Raw genomic sequence first — 21,106 nt, 5'->3', positions numbered from 1 at the left:
GACTTTGGCGGGCGGCCTCCGCCGCCCGCCAAGGTCAGAATGAGGGCCTATGTTCCTCATGGTTTCTTCAGGGCTCTGGAGTCGGGACTGAGGGAATTCATTTGGAACGATGGCCGCTGTAGGGTAGCCTTAAAGAAACTGTACTTGCCACCAGATAAGGCCAGACTAGCAGTTCCTAACTTGGAACAATACTACCTAGCGGCTCAACTTCAATGGATAGCCAGATGGTTGGCAGATCTACAGCGTGCAGACACGGCATCAGAAAACAGACCCTGGACACTCCCACAGATACAACATTTATTTCACCCACTCACGCAGGCACAAACACCCCGACAACTCTATCTCAGGGTGGCTCACAAATGCTTTCGTCGCTCACTTCGCCTTACAAATACACAGCTCCCTTTTGCACCGGCCTTGGCGATATCAGGCACACCAAGAGGTTCCAGAATCACGTCAGAATCAGAACTGCACACATGGCTTGAGATAGAAATAGACACACTGGGAGACCTGTATGAAGACTCCCGACTGCTCCCCTTTGCCAGACTTCAAGAAATGGGGCTACCACCAGGCCAATTCTTACTGCACCGCTCCCTGATAGAGGCAATGAGATCCAAATGGGCGAGATCTCTGTGGCTCCTCCCACTCACTTACTGATTCAATACTTACAGGTGATAGGCCGAGGGCATCATTTAGTTAGCTGGCTAGCAGATGCTTTGAGATCCCAAACCGCTCTTGACAACGAAACGCTGCGTATGGCATGGGAAACAGACTCAGGCGAGACAATCACAATGCCACGATGGAAAACTGCCCTTTCAAGCCATCTTAACATACCCCGCAATTCCCGATTTCACTTAATCCAATACTACATACTGAATAGAGCATACCTCACTCCGGCCCGAGTGAATAGATACTTTACTCGCACAGATGCTGCCTGCCCCAGATGCCGGGTAGTCGGAGCAGACTTACTACACATGCTCTGGTCCTGTCCTACCTTTGGCTCCTACTGGAGAGCAGTAATGGAAAGCATATCCGACTGTATAGCGCTACAAATACCCTTTACATGGGAAGCATACAAATTAGGTTTATTTCCCAGAAGCAAGCAACATAGAGCAGAGGTACGCTTCGCTGACCTGGGACTTATAGTAGCAAAACGATTAGAGACCCGCAGATGGAAATCACCTGACCCGTCACCGACACAGGCCTGGAAGCGTTCTTTCAAGGTTTGGGCGGGAGCTGAAGGCACAGCGCTGGCGCTGGAGGAGGTTTTAGGGCTGAGACAGTTTCCATTGTCTGCCAGCTGAGAGGGAATGCTACTGCGGCTGCGAGATGAGGGAATGCACCCATCAGAAGAGGAAGTGGAGTAATACAGGAGGACACCCTCCTGACAAGAAAACACAATGCATGGGGGAACTGAATAAGAAAAGTTAGCCAGATATCCCTTGACACTGGAATTAAAAATGACAATGCTTATTTAACCTGACACCTGACCCAACCCTCCTATTAGTAAACTGCTCAGCAACAATATAATCCCATCCCGACTGGAAATAATCACATAAGTGTATTCCACATAAGTGTCCATTGCCGACAAATGTTGAACGTTAATCTTTTTCTCCCTTGTTGTTTTGCACCCTCCTCCTCAATCTCAAATAAGCATATATACGAAGCTCATGATTCCTTTCCTTTTCTCCTCTTTGTATCTAAACAGACCACTCCAATTGAATACACATACTAGAAATAAATTTAAATCAACGTACACTGTATGAGCATGCTGATAACGTCAGAAACCCTATGGGGCCATCACTCCTGCAAATCTATAAGGGGTTGATAAAGTTAAAGCACAGCAAGTAACAGGTACAACATGATGTGATAACCTTGGATGTCGTTACAACAGAAATGTATAACTGAATAATTACAAATGTATACCAAGTGGTATGTTGCAGCAATGCATACTATATACAATATCAGTTATGTAATGATTTAAGAACACCTGCCATGTTGTATGAAACGTAAACAAATGTAGAAACATGAAGCAAAGTAAAGTTGACAAGTGCCAATAAACAAATTTGTGAAAAAAAAAATCAGGGGACATCAGTTGACTCCCTGTCTGTCCTTGGCGTTGTGGTTGCCGTAATGACATCACAGTCGTATATAGGTGCCATCCTGGCGCGCTGACATCAGTTCTTTTCTTTCCACGCCAGCACATGTGCAGATTCAGGAGAGGTACCCTCCATTGTTTTTTGACTGATATTTCGACTTTATGTTGAGTTTTTATGACACAACACTAAGAATAGGTCAGCCCTGCTACATCAGCTTAAAAGCCACAACTCAGAACCTGACCCATAAGCCGATTCCTGTGGAGAGCAGCAATGCCCGAACAAAGGAGAGTTCTCCATTAACTTCCCCGACGTGACCCAGGGTTTACCTGCATTGCCTGGCAGGGAGTCCTGGTTTGGATGGGACTGGCAGCTCTTCTGCTTTCATGCATACACTGGTCAGGGAAGACAGGTGGACTATAGTCCTAAACCGATCGTACACCTCCACTTCAACTGACCCCATGCTCCTACTTTAATCAGTGCACTCCCATGGGGATAGTAGTTTATCCTGTTTTGCTTGTTCCTCAGTTCAAAATATCCGCCCACCACCGATTAGGCTACAAATTCACTAGCTTGAGCAATACCTATCAGATGCAAGCAAATTATGACCTTACTACTATGCCAACAGGCACTCCTGTCACCACATTTACCAACTGACACTGCATTAAGGTTGAATTGCTAAGTTTCAATGTCAGGAGTCTCAATGCCCTAGGTAAACACAAGGCGGTGTTGTCAATGTTACAAGTCTCTGACTGCAGTATATGTCTCCTACAGGAGACTCAACTCCTAAAGAAAGACTGGGTCCAAGGGCAATCATGTACATTCACCAGATAGCAATTCCCTGCTGGTTATAAGTAAAATGGCAGGGGACGCTACTTTGACATCAAATAAAGTAGGTTACTATTTCTGATACTTTTAATCAAGAATCATACATTGTCTTTATCCACAATTTACAAACCCATTGAAGAAACTGAAAAGTTAATCTGTCAGGCTCTCACCTTGGTAATGTCCTCTTCAGACGCAAACATCTTAGTAGGTGGAGACTTTAATTTAGTCCTTGGCCCTGACCTAGACAGATCAGCCCAGCAGATGAAACAGGTTGGTGCCTTCTCACCATAAGGTCTCAGATAGTTATCCAATATCGGGATGTCTGATGAGTACGAATCCATCCACCAGAGACTATTCTTTTTATGCTGCCACTAGACAAATTTATGCAAGGTTAGACTACTACCTAGCTTCCACCCAGCCCCTAAGTACAAGATGCCACCTCACACACACAGATAGGGATTCCTGCTCTACCGGACCATCCTCCCATCTGCTCACTCTTAAGCTCTTGAAGCTATCCACTGCCAGTCGCACCTAGAGACATAACAAAACCTCCTATGAATTAGCTCAATACAGGCAGAGTTCAGAGGGGCAATTCAATGCTTCCTACCACCTAATGTTACCCCCAATACCCTGCGACCATTGTTGTGGAAACTCTTAAAGCGGTATTCAGAGGGACCTTTGATGCTATCTCTGCATGTCTCAACAAAGACATAGGAGACAAAAGGCACAGCCTAGAAGGGAAAGTGAGAGAGTCAAAGGCAGTCCCACAAGTCTCATGGAGGCAGGCAAGATTCGGCAGCAGTTGACCTCAGCAAGGAAACAACTTAAAACCCTAGATCATAACAAGGCAGAAGTTGCCTTACTTTGTATGAGACAATGATATTACAACGGAGGAAATAAGGTAGGTCATCTCCTAGCATGCTAGCTTTGAGCCAAATTAAACAAGGATACATCTGCCCTAATTGATACCACAGATGGAGGAGAGACCAATGCAGATGAGGATATTGCCCCAGCGATCAAGCTTTTCTATGCAGACCTTTAAACAGCAGAAAGGGCAGATCCATTGGCAGTAGATCTCTCTCCTCACCCAGAGTTATGCAGCTCCCTCTTAGGAAGGCAAATCCTTAGATTCAGATATCAGAGTAGAGGGAGTACTCATAGACATTGCCAAGTTGCAACTCCGGAAGGACATTGGCTTACATGGTCACATCAGCACTTTACAAAACCTTCAGTGCTCTCCTGGCCCCTCTTCTCACATGACTATATTATTTATTTTACTGAATCTGGGGTCTTCACCTAATCCGTTACTCCACTTACAGGCTTATATCGGTTCTGAAGGTGGATGCACAGTTCTTCACAGGCATAACTGCAAAACGCCTCAATGGCCACATGCAAGGTCTGAAAGACCTGGACCAGACCTTCATAATACCAGAGAGAAGCTGCACGGATAATACGAAATGTCTCCTTCATGTTGTTGATAAACTTCCTGTGCCCGAAATCCTCCTTTTATAAAACTCTGCTGAAAAAGCAACTGATCAGGTACATTGGCATTTTCTGGAAAAGACACTTGACGAACAAGCTACTTACCTTCGGTAACACATTGATTGCAGGAAATTCTAAGGTAAGGAATCTGCAGCTAGAAGTCTCTATCAGATTGATTTGACTTCAGACCCTGATTTTAAAAAATGGGTTTGGAGTGGCTATGTATGCCCCCAAGCTGGAGTGTCAAGGGTGTTAACTCCCTGGCCTTCAGAGTGGCTTAAAGCATATGAAAGAGCGCCCCAATCTCTGTTCTCTTAGCATTGTATATGGAGTCCCGGACTGAAGGAATCAAATAAGACCCACCGATTTCAGATATCATTTTATGATGCCAGGAGTATAACCTGGCCCTTTATGCAGATGATGTATTAGTCACATTGTCAAAACCACACATATCATTATATATGCTTTGCTCTGCCAGCTGGAGGACTTTGGGCAGGTTTCAGGTTTTAAAATCAATGTACAGAAATCTCAGCGCCTCATTCTTACTGTTATGGTGGAAGACTGATTGGCTCTGGAGAGCCTCTATCCTCTCAAATACCACGGTTGCCTGAAAAACCTACATTATGGTGTCTAATATTCCTTTGTTTCTTTGCTGCATTGGAAGCCTTGGATAGAAGGCTGATTCCCAGGAGCTTTGACACTTTTCCCTCACTGCTTACCCCCATCACTGGCAAACGAGATTTTACCCCAGCAGGTGATGGCTACTCAAAGTGGCAGGCAGGCAACTGGAACAGAATAAGAGAGTTATGACCATGAAGGGCTAATGTCTTTTGTACAACTCCAACTCCAACTCAATAATAAGATCCTAGAGTCTGGGAGATGGAGATATATACATTGTAGGCATTGGGTAACTCTCACTCCCATCAAATCACATGCCAGTAGACCCCTTATTCCTTTTGAGAAGTTGTTGGTCACCAAGAAAGATGACAAACGCATGTTTTTGGAGCTACAAAATCATTGTAACCAAAACTTCAAACCTACTAAAACACCAGCTTAATGCAGATAGGAGACTGAACTAGAATGCACTCTTACCAATGCAGAATGGGCAGACATCTTTTACATACCCCGTACCTCAGCTTACAGTGCTGCAAATAAGGAAACACTGCCAGCTATTGGTATTACACCCCAGCATGGTTGGCAACATTGCTAATTTCTGACACTGGGGAGTGTTGGCATAATTGTGGCAGCACTGGCACATTAATTTTTTGACACTGAAATATCCACTTTTCCTAGCTACATTCTTCTTGAACTTCCAACTGCACTAACTTACCCCTTGCAACCATAGAGGTAAAGTGATAACACTTGCCCTATGTGCTACAAAACAAGTCATCACAGCATGGTAGGGTACTGACACAACTCCATGCACACTGACTTCTGGAAATGGAGAAAATATCCCCACCAATGGAAGGCAAGCAGACTATATTCGACAAGGTGTGGGGATCCTATATCAAATTCCTCTCCCAGGAATTTAAAGAACTTACCTGCAACATCTACGTGAATGTTCTGAGACTTAATGCTGAGTATGCCGCCCAGTCATTTGATGGAGGATACGCAACTGCAGAGAGCCAGAGACATACCTGAGTAGTGCAGGATTGCTCCATTCTCCATGATTAAGACCCTAGGTGGGCGTACAGATATACCTAATTTATCCCCAATTGTTTCCTTCCTTCTTACCCCTTATCCTTCTCTCCCATCCTACTCACTGCTTTCATATCGCAATCACACCAACAGCCAATAGTTGTAGATGGATGTAATTGTTACATGTTAAAAATGACAATAAACAAATTTAAACCATAAATGTAACCTCACTGGAGCCAGTTCTAACCTGTATTGACTTTAAAGACAACTGCGTTGCTTGTCAGTGATGCTAATGGCTCCTAACTTCTCCTCAACTGATTAAATGTATTTTTACATGCCAGTCATTATCCTTTTCAGCTCCTGAATGCCTACAGAGGCACTCTGTCGTTTACAGATCTCCACTGGTAGCATGATGTTGTTGCACTCAGGTGGATTTCAGGAGGTATTCTTTCTCAGTTTGATAAAATCCTATTTTGTCTGTTTACCCTTCCTTCTGCATTTATTTATGCATTTGTCTACTTGTAGCCAAGGTGAACTTCTGGTAGCTTACACAGCCTTTATTGTAAGGCTTCAGCTTAGAGCATGGGTTTTGATCTACCCAGATCCTCTGAGAATGGCGCTGTGACTTTAGTCTGTCAGACACGACACAGGCTGTCATTTTGATGGGAGCAGTAGACTATCTTTCCTACACCTTAGAGACAAGTTAGTCTTGCTTATTCAGTCACCTGTGTCTATCTCTGGCAATTCGACAAAGCTACAACACCTCTCAAAGTGGTCCCAATGTGATTGTTTGCTCTGTGCCAGGCTCTTGTATACTCTTTTGTGAGCCACTTGGACTGCATGGACAGCAGACACACTACAATACACTTGAGGACCAGGCCTCTGCAATGCCATTCCACTTCCCCCTTAAATAAATGTGATGCAGAGTAGGAGGGTAGGCGGGTGAGAATTTATGAGCTGATATTTGCTTCTGAGGGCACTTCGCTAGTGACATGCTATTGCCTCATTAATTGGACCTACTTGAAGGTGTCTAAACTGTGCATTGGACCAGTGAGCTGAATCTGTGATGAAGCTCCTAAATTCATAAGTCATTTTGACCTCCCAACACCTTTGCCCCTATACACAATTATTTGAAGAAATAAACAACTTGCCTTTAAAACAATGGAAATAATAGTTTGTTGAAGCGTTAAGAATAATTTGAACTGCTTACCCCTTGGTCAAATTCTTACAAATAAGTTCACCTCTCCGCAACTCAGCCAAAGTAAATGTTAAATGGTTTTCCTTCACAACTTTAGGCAGTCAACTGACAGATTTTTCCAGCCATGGTGCTAAAGAACCATTTCCAGAGGCTAGAACTAAGCAAATGCACACCTCTGCACGCTGAGAGCAGATATAGCTTAACCAAAGCAAAGAGGTTTCAGTAAATCTACATACTTGCTCGAGAAGTAAATCAAACAATAACTATTGTCAAATTGGGAAAGAATGGAACAGTAAAAAAAGAGGATAAATTCTTATGAATCTTACCGGGTGGGAGTTGTGGTTAGAGTAGAAAACCATAGCGTACATCCAGTATGATTTCGGAGAGCAAATGGTACAAAAGGTTGTCGACGTTTTGGAGCCTTTATATCAGCTAAACAAATTGAAACAAGTTTAAGTAAGAATTGAACAATTCAGCATTTGAGGAGTAAAAAATAAATACCTTATTAAAACTGAATTAAATATAACAACACATTAAAACTACACTACCTTATAAAATAAATGAAAAGTAAAAAAGGAAATGGAAGCATTTTATTCGACAACAGAAACAAGACTCAGTAAAAACAAGTTACTTACTTTAAGTAATGCCTTTTCCGGTAGTGACTCCATCTCACATTTCTCACCTTGTGAATATCTCCAAGCACAAAGACCTGGAGATTTTTTAGTAGCAATTCCCTTGCGTGTCAGCAAAGGGCATCATGTGGATTTGCGTCAGATTCCATCCTACCCCAGATGTCACTTAGGGGCCACTACATCTACATCACCTCCATGAACTAGCAGTTTCTTTCTGATTTCAGTCCGTGCCCTCGGTCGCAGAGTTCTTAGAAATTTGAATTGGTCAGTGTGCAGATCTCTAGGCTGGGATCTAATAAATGGAAAGTTGGAGTTCATTCCAGAGAAAGGGGAGGAGGATGGGTCGCTGGGGAGTCTGTAGTTAGAGTTGTTCTTCTGATAGACTTCTAACTGCAGATTCTTTACCTTGTGAATAGATACCAAAGCAGTACCTCTATAGCTGGTCAATCTGTTGAATATCTCAGACCAGGAAATCCTGCAGGATAGATTGCGGCTAAGTGCCTGTCCCGCCAGACGTGGAAAACAAGTAACACACCTTTTCTGTAAAGCTCTTTCTGGTAGAGGCTCTATGTAGCTGCAGATTTCTCACCTTTTGAATATTTCCCCCAGCTGGTAAACTGGATTCATTAACTTTTCAGCATGCCAGAAGGTGGTGACTTGTAGCTCCGCTTTGACGCTGTTCCACTATGAAATGATGTGTGGGGCCTATATAGGCTTAGTGAGGACTATGGGGCTAGATAGAGTCTCTACCACACAGTTAGTTACCAGAGGTAAGTAACTTGTCTTTCTGATAGAGATGCAGATTCCTCAACTTTTCAACAGATACCAATGCAGCACCTAATGGAGATGTGGGTGGACTCAAACCAGAAAGTATTACAGGACTGTGCAGGCAAAGTACCCTGTTCAGTAGACATGACTATCTAGGCAACAGTGCTTCTCGAATGTATGAAGAGACGGCCACATAGATGCCTGGTAGCTGTCTAGGACATGGACTCCTCATGCTAGGCCCTCGTGGAATGGGCATGAAGGTATTCCAGAGGCTGCTCCTTTGCCAGTGGATAGCAGGTATTAATGCAAAGCATGAGCCAGTGTGAGATGGTATGCTTCTGCATAGCCGTCCCCTTTTTTGCTCTGGCGAATCCCACAAAGAGATGATCATCCTCCTGGTGGTCTTTGGTACAAACAATGTAGAAGCTGACTGCTCTCTTGGGATCCAAGCAATAAAGTCTCTCTTCCTCATTAGTTGGGTGGGGTGGAGCATAGAAAGCCGGCAGAGTGATGTTTTGGATGAAAACAAAAAGAGTCCCAACTTTCGTAGAAAAGATGCACTAGTTCTCCAAACCAGCTTATCAGGAAAGGTGTTGGTGTCTGGTGGATGAGCACACACAGCCTGAAGTTCGCTCACATGGGGTGTGGAGGTGATGGCAACAAGGAACAGCTTTGATGTAAGAAGTCATATTGGACAGCTGTGGAGCAGCTCTAATGGGGTGCTCATCAGATAAGGACAACTTTGAGGATGAGACCATACTCTCTGTGCCTAGTTTAGGGGCACTAGGATAACTTGGGCCCGTTCTGTCCTGATCTTCTGGACAACTCAGGACAGGAGTGATACTGGTGGAAAGGCATACAGTCCAGAGTTCCACTAGAGGCAGATCGCATCTCAGAGCGAGAGATGCATTTCAAACTCCACCACGCAGCAGTGCTGTTACTGTCCGTTCTCCTGCTGAAGAACAGACTGAACCAAGGTTATCCCATTCACAGCACCACCTACGGGTGTAACTGCTGCTCATGAACTGCTAAGTGCCAATGACTGAGTTCATCCACCCTGGCATTCAATAAACCTACCAAACGGTTCACCACTAGGATGATTCCTAGGCAATCCAGCCAGCTTCAGAGATGCAAGGTTTCCTTGCACAGGGTCCGTGACCCCACCTCGCCTTGTTTGTTACAGTACCACATGGTGGTGTCGGTGACCACCTGTTCTAGCCTCCCTTTGATAGATGGCAGGAATGCTGATGGCACTGAACTCCTGAAGGCTGATATGGAGCATGAACTCCGCTGGAGACCAGAGGTCTCTGATCTCCATCTGTTCAAGGTGCCGGCACCAGCCCAGAAGCAATGCATTGGTGACTACTGTCAGCTCTGGGTGGCGAAAGGTGAGGGGTCGGCCACGGACCCAATTGTGGTTCACTAGTCACCACTGCAGATCTTTCGAGGTCTCCTCTGAAACCTGGACATGGTCGGAGAGGTCCCCTTGATGTTGGACCCACTTGGACTTCAGATCCCACTGTAGAGCCCACATATGCTATCTGACGTTCTTGACCAGCACGATGCAGGAGGCTATCAGTCCTAGCAACCTCTGAGTATGGGAACAGCCTTTATCACGAAGTTTTTACAACAAAATGCAATTACAACACATTTTTTACACCACAATTACTGTTACCAACTAAGCCTTTAACACACAAGTTTCTACAACACATTTATGTATGTATTGGTAAGTACGTGGTAAGGATTTTAAATATTTTTATTTACTAAAATGTGTCAATATATTTATTTATAAATAAGTATCTCGGTATAAAAATATAAATGTATTTTTCAATTTGCAACTTTTTTTTTATAATAACGTATATATAATTTCATAGGTTTTGCTAATATTACTTACATTGAACAGTAGGTGGCAGTGAAAGACTGTAATTGAAACTCCGGTATTTGTTAGCGCGTCCGATCTCCTCAAAGTGTTGATATAAAATAAGTATCGGAAATGTTTTTTTTTTTTATTTTATTTAAAACTGTGACTGGACCCTAAATTTAAGTTTTAATCACAATTGTTGAAAGTAATCTGACCTTCCGTGAAGGCGACATCAGTCATCTTGGTGGTGGCCTTTTCTTTTTTTTTTTTTTTTTTTTTAAATAAATGACTACCTTAAAGCACACTTTTCACCTTTAAATATAGAGTAATTGGATTTTGGATTACTATCAAAGTATATTTAAAATACTCTTAATTAACATTTCGAAACAAAGATGCGACAGTAAGTGTGGTAAAAAATATGCTTGATGGTGCATAAAGTGGTAAATGTATTTGACATGTGAGTGAATGTAAATGTGTGGTAGTGTTGTGCAGTGGCGGCTGGCAGCTTTAGGAGGGAGGGGGGCGGGCGGGACACCCACACCCACACACACACACATTCTTTCACACACAGACACGCACGCACATCCATTAACAACACTCATACCATTCAAACATGCACGCACAAAACATTCATTAAGATCGACACACTCATTCTTTCACACACGCACATCCATTAACACTCATAACATTCAAATATGCACGTACGCACCAAACATTCAATTTAAAACATCACACACACATACACACACACTTACCTTCAGCCTCCAGGTCCCAGTAGGGTTGGGACTGCTGCCTTCCCTCACCCTCGTCACAGAGTGGGATGGGGTCAGTGAGACTGCTGACCCCCCCCCCCCACCCCCCCACGACGAAGTGTCACTGATTGACACTCGCCCTGGGCACTTCAGGGCTTAAACTGAAGCGCCCAGGGAGAGTGTCAATTGGTGACGCTTTCCTCGTCACCCAGGGGAGGGCCTCGAGGCACCTTTGCTAAGCCGAGGAGGTCACGCCCATAGGAGCTGTGACCTCCTCAGCCCAGCATAGTTCAGCTCAGGCAGCCAGGAGTGTGTGCAAATCGCGCATGTCTACTCCTGGCTGCCTGAGCTGAACATGGAGAGTGTCTGTCAGGCTGACCTTTGTTCAGCCTGACAGACACTCTTCATGAGGGGCAAAAGGTGTGGGGGGGGGGGGGGGGGGGGTGGCCCCTCCGCCCTAAAGGACGGGCCGCCACTGGTGGTGTGTGTTATAAAATCTGCATTGTAAAAACGTGAATGGTAAAGGAACGTGTGGTTATGTCTTACCATCTCCGGGTCGACCTCACTGAAATCTAGGACCGAGGCATACATTTTGTCCTGGACTTTTTTTTTCTTTTTCCTGGGGGGGAGTTTGCACAAAGACACAAATCCAAACCACGTCTAGATTGGCCCTGATGAAGGGGAACATCAAGGAAGGAGTCAAGTGCAACTTCAGTATGTTTATACTGAACTCCAAAGAAGACAAAAAAAGTTCTCGAGGTAGGGGAAGACTGGCACATCTGACCTCTAAAGGTGTGCTGCCACCACAGTCATCACTTTTGAGAACACCCGAGGGGCACTGGAGAGACCAGAGGGGAGTACGGTAAGATAAAAATGAACTTCTCGCACCACAAACTGCCAGTAGTGCCGATGGGCTGGCAGGATAGGAATATGTAAATAAGAGTCCGAGAGGTCTAATGCTACATCCAGTCTCCGTAGTGAGGGCATTCAAAACCTGGGCCTGATTAGCATTTTGAATTTCTCCTTCCAGAGGAAGAACTTGAGGTGGCACAGATCAAGAATAGGCCCAAGGCCTTCATCTTTCTTGGGCACTGAGAAGTAACAGGAATAACAACCACATCCTACTTCTGGCACAGGCCCAGTCTCAACAGTACCTTTGGACAAAAGGACTTGCTCTTGCTGCCACAAAATGGAGAGATGGTCCTTCGTTAGTTGTTGGTTAGATGGTGGAAAGTGCAGTGGGGAAGAAAGAAAGGGTAAAGCGAAGCCCTTGCAAACAATTTAGAGGACTCAGCTGTCCGGTGTGATTACTTCCCAACCCGGATAGACTCAGTGGATTCTGACTCCCACCAGGTGGCTGTGAGCCTGTAAGAGTAAACTAAAGATGTTTCACAAGTGGGTTTCCCGTGAAGTAGCTGGGTTCCCTTCTGGGGTGGGACAGGCTGGCAGTAAGGGACACCTCACCCAAATTTGTAAAAGGAGTGCTGGAATTGCTGCTGGTGAGGCTGGATTGAAAGGCCAAGACAGTGAGTGGTAGCCCTATTCTCCTTGAAACGTTCAAAAGCAGAGTAGGTCTTGTCCCCGAACGAGAAAGTCCCAATGAACCTTATATCCATCTGGGATGACTGGACGTCACCCAAGAACGCAGCAGATTGTAGCCATGTATGGCGACAAATGGCAACACTGGTGCCAATAGCCCAGCCAACAATGAATCATGAACTTGGCTGCACCACAACCATCCTGGATGGCTTGTAAAAAACAGAGTGAATGTCTTCCAGAACACCAAGAAGGACTTGTGCCACAGAGTCCTAAAGGGCATGAGAGTAATGGCCCAACAAACAGGAGGCGTTCTCTCCACTCTCAGACTCCCTATTCAGGGGTAGTCATAGGGAAAATGTTGAGGTTGTTCCAGCTAGTAAAAACTTGCACCACCAGGCTCTCTGGAGAGGGGTGCTACAACAAGAAGGCCAACTCACCTGGAGCAGGATGGTGGCACCTGGCATTAGTCAATTAACAGGCGGGCCAGTACAAGGATTAGCCAAAGACCATAGGAGGGTTTCCCTCAAGGCACCATTAAAGGGAAGGAGAGGCTCAGAAGCATTCTGGTCAGGCTGCAAGACTTCAGTCAGGACATTAGTTTTCACCTCCATGGTGGGGAGGTGGCGGTCAAGGACTTCAGCCGTTCCACATATGATCATGGTGTAAGAGGCAGATTATTCTGTGGCTGGGGCAGGAGGAGAGAAGAACAAGTTACTTACCTTTTAAAACAATGTAGCTGGTAAAAGAGACAGGATCCAGCCACAGATTCCTTAACTTAGAATTTTCCCCAGGTGCAAGCCTGAATCCGGAAACTTCTTTCCCTTAGTACGTCTGTGCGTCAATAGAGGGCATTGTGCTACGCTGTATCGACGTCTGCCGGATGTGACGTCAACAGTGTCCACATAAGCCCCACACTGACGCGCTTACGTCAGTTTCTTCTGTGATCTATTATTCATGCTCAAAACATGGAGTCACATATAAAGACTGCTAATGGAAACAGTGTGCTTCGAACAAACGACAACCTTGTGTCAGATAATTATGGAATGCTTCAATGGAGGGGTAGATTTCCACCATGAAATCAACTGACACAATAAAGGAACTCAGTTCACAGAGCGGGGAGGATGGGAGGGCTGTTAAGGAATCTGCGTCTAGATACAGTCTCTACCAGATACATCGTTACCGAAGGTAAGTAACTTGTTCATCTGACAGAGACATCTAGCCGCAGATTCCTTACCTTGGAACCACATACCAAAGCGTAAAAACCCTGGAGGAGGGATTGCGAACTGAAACCTTTGTAAATTTATAAGTTGTGGTAAACCGGTCGAAAACAAGAGCAAAAGGACCAGATAAGAAGAAAAATTAGGAAAATAAAATGTATATCCCATGACCTCTAACCTGTAGAAGTAACTACAGGCGAGTACACCAGAAAGTAGGAGAGCATAGGTGAAGCTCAGGAGTGAAAGAATCAACATCTATACATCACCAATCAATTATTCACATATAAAAATAGTATCCCTGAAAAGAAAAAATATCTTTCCAAGGGAAGGAATTCTACATGCCAATGCAAAAGTCCTAAGAGATACATCTCTATGAAGACAAATCATGAACTTAATTAAGTCAGGAAGAGAAATAAAAATGGTCAAAGGACTTATGAACACTATAGAAAGTCTATAGCAAAGTGTAGAAATTATGTAGACTGCAAAGAGTCCGCAACAGAAACCTTACAACACCAAAACAAGGAAGGCAGGGCGTATGAAAGAACCCTCGGTCATAGAACACCTAGAAAGCTGGTAAAATTCCCAGGTCTATAAAAGAGATGCTAGTAAAAAGGAAGTTGAATAGCAGACATATAATGAGTGTTAGAGTATCGAACGTAAACTCTACTTATAGTAGTATATATGAAGATGGAAGGCTCAGTTTATTGTGCACACCTATGGTGTGGCACCCTATAAAGAGTACAGGCAACCCTTAGTAATAGCGTTTAGGTGTCCATGTAGCAAGAGCTCTCGAGGGGTAGCTGTGGTGAGCAGGTAAAGCTTATCTAGGAGGAGTGTAAAGCACTTGCAATACCACAATGGTCAGTCAGTAATCAACCAAAAGAAAGAACCACACCAGGTGTAGCAAAAATAAAGGTTTCTTTATTACAACGTTATAGATTAAACTAACACTGGTACATCTCCACTTGGAGATGTCTACACACAAAATATACAGTTAGAAACAATCAGAAAAAGCATTGGAATACAAGGGGCCCTATGAGGAGACTAAACCATATACTAAGAAAGTGGTATAAGAATGGAGATGCCCAACCAAGGTAAGTGTGTTAGGATCCCAGGGGCTAAGGGAGTAAGAAAATACCAGAGGTAAGTAAATGTGTCCCATAGACTAACACAGGAATGCCACGGTTGGATTCTTTTTATGGCTTCAGGAATCTTCCAAGTGGACCCTGAGGAAACCAGATGGCACACAAAAGGTTGGATTGTGACACCACCCTTAGATACCTGGAAGACTAGAGTACCTACACAAGGGAGCCCAGGTGCACAGGGTTGAAGTGGCATCAGAAACCCTTGTTGGAGTCTATGGAAGCCTTGATTGTCCAGCTGCTGGAGAGATCCGTGGATCAGTTCGGTGGAACCAGCAGGTGAATTCCAGACGAGAAGAAACTGAAAAAGAAAGGGCCAGTGTCCAGACCCCTCAGGGATGCCCAGGCGGTGCAGATAGACAGTGACCACCCTCTTGGTGAAGTTCCTGCAACACGGCAAAGGTGAAGTTGAGCTGTGGAGTCGAGGAGGATGCAGGAGATCCTTGGAGTCAACCACAACCTGTCTCACTTTGGTCGCCAAATTGCAGGAGGGTCAGTGTCCAGCAGGGAAACCAACAAGCCTTGGCAAATGCAAGATACCAGGTAAGTTGTAGGTTTTTGAGGACAAGCAAGGTCCTATTGACTCGACACTTGGAAAAGAGTCAGGGCACGCCTTCAGAAGGAGGGAAAGCTAGATGGAGCACCCATGAGTGACCCACTGGCAGCAGGCACTGCGAGTCGCAGGGAGGTCTCAACAGCACAATAAAATAGATGTTTCATGTCGCAGGAGATGCAGAGTGGAAGCTGATCTTGGAGTTGCAGAGTGCTGGAGGCTGAGGGTTCTTGGAGCCTGAAGATCTCCTCAGAGGGATATAAAACAAGCCTTGGCAAGAGCAACAGTCGCGGTACTGTTTCAATGGCTGCAGCAGGGGCCAACAGTCTCCCAAGTGGATCAGAAAGCAGGAGGCACCCAAAGAGGACCAGAGAACCACGACCTGTGAGCAGAGCCTTCACGATGTCCATGGGACAGCCCATCCACCAGCTGGTCGTCTTTGTCTTGAGGTGCCTGCAGATGCAGTGGTGCGACTCCTTCACTCCAAGGGAGATTCCTTCTTGCTTCTTGGTTTCAGGCAGAGTCCTTGTGACCCTGGAGGAAGCACAGCCACAGATGTTGCAGAACTCTTGCAGGAGTTGGAGAAATAATGTTGCAGTGGGAGTTTTCCTAACTGGATACAGTCTTGTTTCAGTTCCTAAGAAGACCAACAGTGGTTCCGGAAGCCAGGAGCAGATGTCTTGCAGAGAGTTCCTTGAAGAGTCTTGCTCGACGAATTAGGGGACCCACCCTCGGGGGAGACCATAAGTAACCCTAAAAGGGGGTTGGTCACTCTCAGAAGTGACCCACCTATCGGAGGGGTTCAGGAATGTCATCTACCAGGCCTAACCAGTCAGATGCTCCCAGGGGCCTCTGCCAACCTTGTTTCCATGATGGCAGAATCAACCTGGCCACCCAGCAGAGCTCTGTGAATCTCTCAAGGGGAGGAGCTGGACAGGGGGGTGTCCACTCCCATGCTCTTTGTGCGGTTTCACACCAGAGTGGAAACCGGGGATTCCTGAACCGGTGCAAACAGGATTATGCAAGGAGGGCACCAAATGTGCTCTTCAAAGCAGTTAGAGGCCACCCACCCCAGCCAATAGACACCTAATGCAAAGGGGGAGGTGGTCAAACCACTCCCTTGCAGGGAATCCTTTGCTATGTCTTCTGCTGCTTGAGTATAGCTCACCAGCAGGAGACCAGAACAGTGACTGGGGTCGGCAGCAACATGGGCTGGCAACCAGATCCCATAATGCTTAACAGACAGAACAGGGGGGATCCTCTAAGGAACCCCCCAGAGTACAGGGGATCATGCAATTAGCACTGGAATCTGTGTAGTTGCATGATTCCAACATGTTTGATACCAAACATGCCTAGGTTCAGAGAAGCCATTAAGTAGTTGAACCACTCATGATGACCAGTGTCCATTACATATATTAAGATGTCTTCCCCGCACTTACAAAGTCCAGGGAATGGAGTCTTGGGCTTGTAGTTGTACCCTGCTCATGCTAGGGTATCCTCACACTTAGGGACCTGCACCCTGCCCTTGAGCTGAAGTGCCTTACAGAGGTGTGAATTATAGTGTATAAATGCAGTGACCAGGACATGAGGTAAGCCTTATATCGGTGGTGAAAGGGTGCATGCATCATTTCACACAGGCTCCAATGGCAGGCCTGCAGACACAGTTTGCATGGTCTCCCATGAGTGGCACAATACATGCTGCAGCCCATGGGTGACCCCTGGGTACCCAAGTTCCATAAACTAGGGACTTACAGGAGAGCATCAGTATGCAAAATATGGGTGTAAACATTTTACAAGTAACCAAATTTAGAGGAGAGAACATAGACACTGGGGTCTTGGTTAGCAGGATCCCAGTGTACTACAGACAAAACACACAGACACCATGCGATAAGTGGGGGTAACTATGTAAGAAAGATGATACTTTCATACAATATATACCAAAGAGTTGATAACTCTTAAGCATACGCTTGTATTCAGAGTAAAGTAGACGAGATTACCTTGCTGCAGGTTTACTATAAAGTAATCACCTAAGTGGACAACAGCAAAAACGTAGAGCAGGAGCCGTTACTTTACATCAAGTAATTTGGATAAAGAAATAAATCTTGAACATCAGGTATGAAGAGTTTCCAAAGGTTGTCTACAGTATTGAAATAACTAGCCCAGGAAACTAAAACCTGGCAAACATCCACTGGGTGTTAAAAGGGGAATATAGCAGTATAACTGAAAGCCTCATGATCCTGAAAAAGCATGACTCACTTCTGGAAGTACGCGCAGCAAAGTACCCACAAGAATGACAGAGAACTCAAAGGGTAAAGAGAGAAACAAAGTTAATTTGTTGTACCATTACTTGTGTCTCAAAAACGATGCAAGGTTGAGTCAGCCTGGGTGCCAAACAAGTGGGCGCTATCAAATGGCATGTTCAGTAATATAGATTGAGCTGCCTTTAAAAATCCTGAGGTATGCAACCAGGCACAGAGACAGAGTTTAACTGAGGAAGCCAAAGTGCAACCCACAGTCAATGGAATCCATGCCACAACAAATGCTTAATTTAGCTGCATTCCGCCCTTCCTGGATGAAAGGAGTAAGAGTGCTCCTGACATTATCCGGAAGCGAAAGTAAAATATTTGCTGAAGAGCCCCACAAAGAATGAGAGTAACGTCCAAGAACACAGGACATGTTCACAGTCTACAGAGCAGAACTGGTGGAGGAACAAATATGCCTACCAAAGACATCTAGACTCCTGGACTCTCTATCAGGCGGAACCTGTGTGAGGGACTTTTTATCAGGGCAAGCCAAAGCAGCTTGTGCTGCCAAACTGTGATGAGTAGGATGCCTGATCAAACAAGGTGGGCCACCAGGGGCTGGATAGTGCACATGAGATATATCCCGGTCAACAGGGGTCCTTACATCAGGCTTAGCACAAGCACCCAAAAAGACACCATGGAGGCTGTCGGCAAGCACTGGTTCAACCCTTGTCTTCTGATGGAGGTTATCAATCAGTGGATCTGAAGCCAATTCCGTTAAGGAAGGATGAGGCACAACAACTCTGCAACCCTCTTGAGCATATCCACATGGGAGGAACTTGCTTCCGTAGCCAGTCCAGGAGGTGAAAAGAGGCCTGAGGCTAGAGAAGAATCCAAGTCACTAGCAGTAGCCAGATCAACCACAAGCTGTCGTCTCTAGGAGGCCCCGACTCCAGCACCACCGCCCCACCATCTACTGCAGCAGGAACAATAGGAGTGGAGTCTAGTGGAGTAAGGACCAGCGCCGTTCCAGATGTTGACCGGCGTCAAGAAGGTGTTGTCAGACGGAGATGGGGGGAGTCGACATCTATTTGAGCCACCAGTGAAATTGCTGGAGTCGGCTGATCGGCACCACGGGTGGAAACCCAGAAGGGCTGTGCACCGGCGTCCTAACGGCTTCGTCAAACGACACTGCAGGCCTAACTGAAGCTGGCATGGGCACAATCAAGGCACTGCGCATCTCCTTGGGACCAGCAGGCGCTCCAGAGAGAGGTGGCTGAGCAAAGACAGTATGCAGGAAATAATGACATGCACACCTCTGGTCTAGAGTCGCCCCATCATCCGGAAAGGGAGGAAGATGCAAGGCAGACCCTGACCTTGTCTCCTCATCCGAGGAATGAAGGGAGGTAAAACGTGGTGAGGTTGGTAAATGCAGAGGCGTCAACAGTCTATGCGACTTACCTTTGGACGTTAGCAGAGATCAGCATCCACAAGAGTGACTCCTTGAATGGCCCCACAAACGGACACCGAGAAGGAGATTTCAGGCGATGGGAAGACCAAGACTCTGCTTACTGCACCGCGACAAGCTTCATTCAACACTTGCATAAAGCCTTTGGCAGGAGTCGCTGACAGGAACCGCAGTCTACAGCATCATTGTGCTAACCCATGCACCACATGCACACCGAATGGGGATCCATAGCCAAACATCTGCCGACCACAGGCCCACAGGGTTTAAATCCATGGACATAAGAAGCACACAGTTTCGAACACTATGAAAATGACGAAGGAGGCCGAAAAAAACGGTCTCCGGATCCGCGTTGCAAGCGTGGAAAAGAAGAAACCAGCGTCAGCACATCAGTGTAGGGTTTATGTCGACTCCATTGAAGTCACATCCAGCGGATGACGTCAATACAGAGTCGCAAGATGCTCTGTACCGACGCGCAGACGTACTAAGAGAATGTAGCTTCCGGACCCAGGCTGCACTTGGGAAATATTCTAAGTTAAGGAATCTGTGGCTAGATGTCTGTATCTGATAACAGCCATTTACGGGGAACTATCAAGCCCAATAGTCTCTGGTAAATCCTTGCATCGATTTTCATTGGCATAGGGTTGAGTGAAGTCATAACCTTGGTCATAGTCATTATTTGATTCTGTCCCGAAAAGGGAGTGTAAGGAATGCTGTCTGCCTTGTGTTAAAGTCAGTGAGGAAACCTCAGACGGATTCCAATGTGACGTAGGTCGAAGTTGGACTAGTGTCAAGTCAGTATCGGCGAGGGCACTCAGGGCCACCTGTTCAGGCAACGAAGTTGGCAATGGAGTTGACGTACCTGAGCACAGTATAGTTGTGGGCGCTGAGGGCATAATCGATTCTTGAGCCTAGGTGGGCCCAAAGGCATGCCAGAGGGAGTTGGTAAGATCCTAAGAGCTGGAGCATAGCTGCGATGAATTCCTAAATCTGACGCGGTGTAGTTGAAGGCACCGGAATCTCAGGTGGTGCTGTAACCAGGTGCAGAATAGACTCCAAAGTCAGCTGAATTCGGGAATGGAAATGTTGATGCTGCTATTGCGATTCAGCAGGTGACTGGAAATGGCGCGAAGCAGCTAAACTGCGCTTCAACTTTTTATGTTTTTTGTGCTTACCGGAGGACTCGGAGTATGACGAAGATCGGCTCTAGAGTGGCTCCGTTGACTCAGAGAGCGGGATCGAGCCTTGGAGTGTAACTTGGAGTGATCCGAGCACTGTGTCTTCTTGTGTTTGGGACAAAAATGTGTGTGTGTGTGTATCATGTACGCCAACGGTGGTGTTCTTGCCGCCATTGACCAAGCGTATCCTTTGTCTCTCCACCCACTTTTTGTTTTGCCATCCTGTCCTTATGTGCATTAGCATCATCTGGCGGAGGAGCAGAGGCACCAGCGACGGGGAGAGCTGCATCCCACAGGGCCCAGGAGGCGGAATCCACTGATAGTGAGGATATCAGTGGGATGGAGGGCGAGGGGAGCACCACGGCGGAGACTGGTGGGGACAGTTCTGACAGTGATACCTCCTCCGATGGAAGCTCCCTGGTGGTGGCGGACACCTCTGTGCCCACCCCAACTACAGGTACAGCCACCACCCCGTACCAGCACCGCCCTCCCAGCAGCCCCTCAGCGTGTTTCCCAT

The 21,106-nt window shown here is 46.0% G+C and overlaps 1 protein-coding gene across 2 annotated transcripts in view; it reads right to left on the bottom strand.

Moving 5' to 3' along the window:
- The window catches only part of VPS13D (vacuolar protein sorting 13 homolog D), a 2,230,750-nt gene that overhangs the window by 1,169,591 nt on the left and 1,040,053 nt on the right, over positions 1–21,106 (bottom strand). For both annotated transcript variants that reach the window (XM_069240741.1, XM_069240742.1), the window contains one exon: positions 7,566–7,671. In XM_069240741.1, coding sequence (XP_069096842.1) covers positions 7,566–7,671 — 106 coding nt within the window. The remainder of the gene's footprint in view (positions 1–7,565; positions 7,672–21,106) is intronic.

Source organism: Pleurodeles waltl, chromosome 6 (genome assembly GCF_031143425.1).
Source record: "Pleurodeles waltl isolate 20211129_DDA chromosome 6, aPleWal1.hap1.20221129, whole genome shotgun sequence".
NCBI lineage: Eukaryota > Metazoa > Chordata > Amphibia > Caudata > Salamandridae > Pleurodeles > Pleurodeles waltl.
This window is presented reverse-complemented; position numbering and strand designations above follow the sequence as displayed.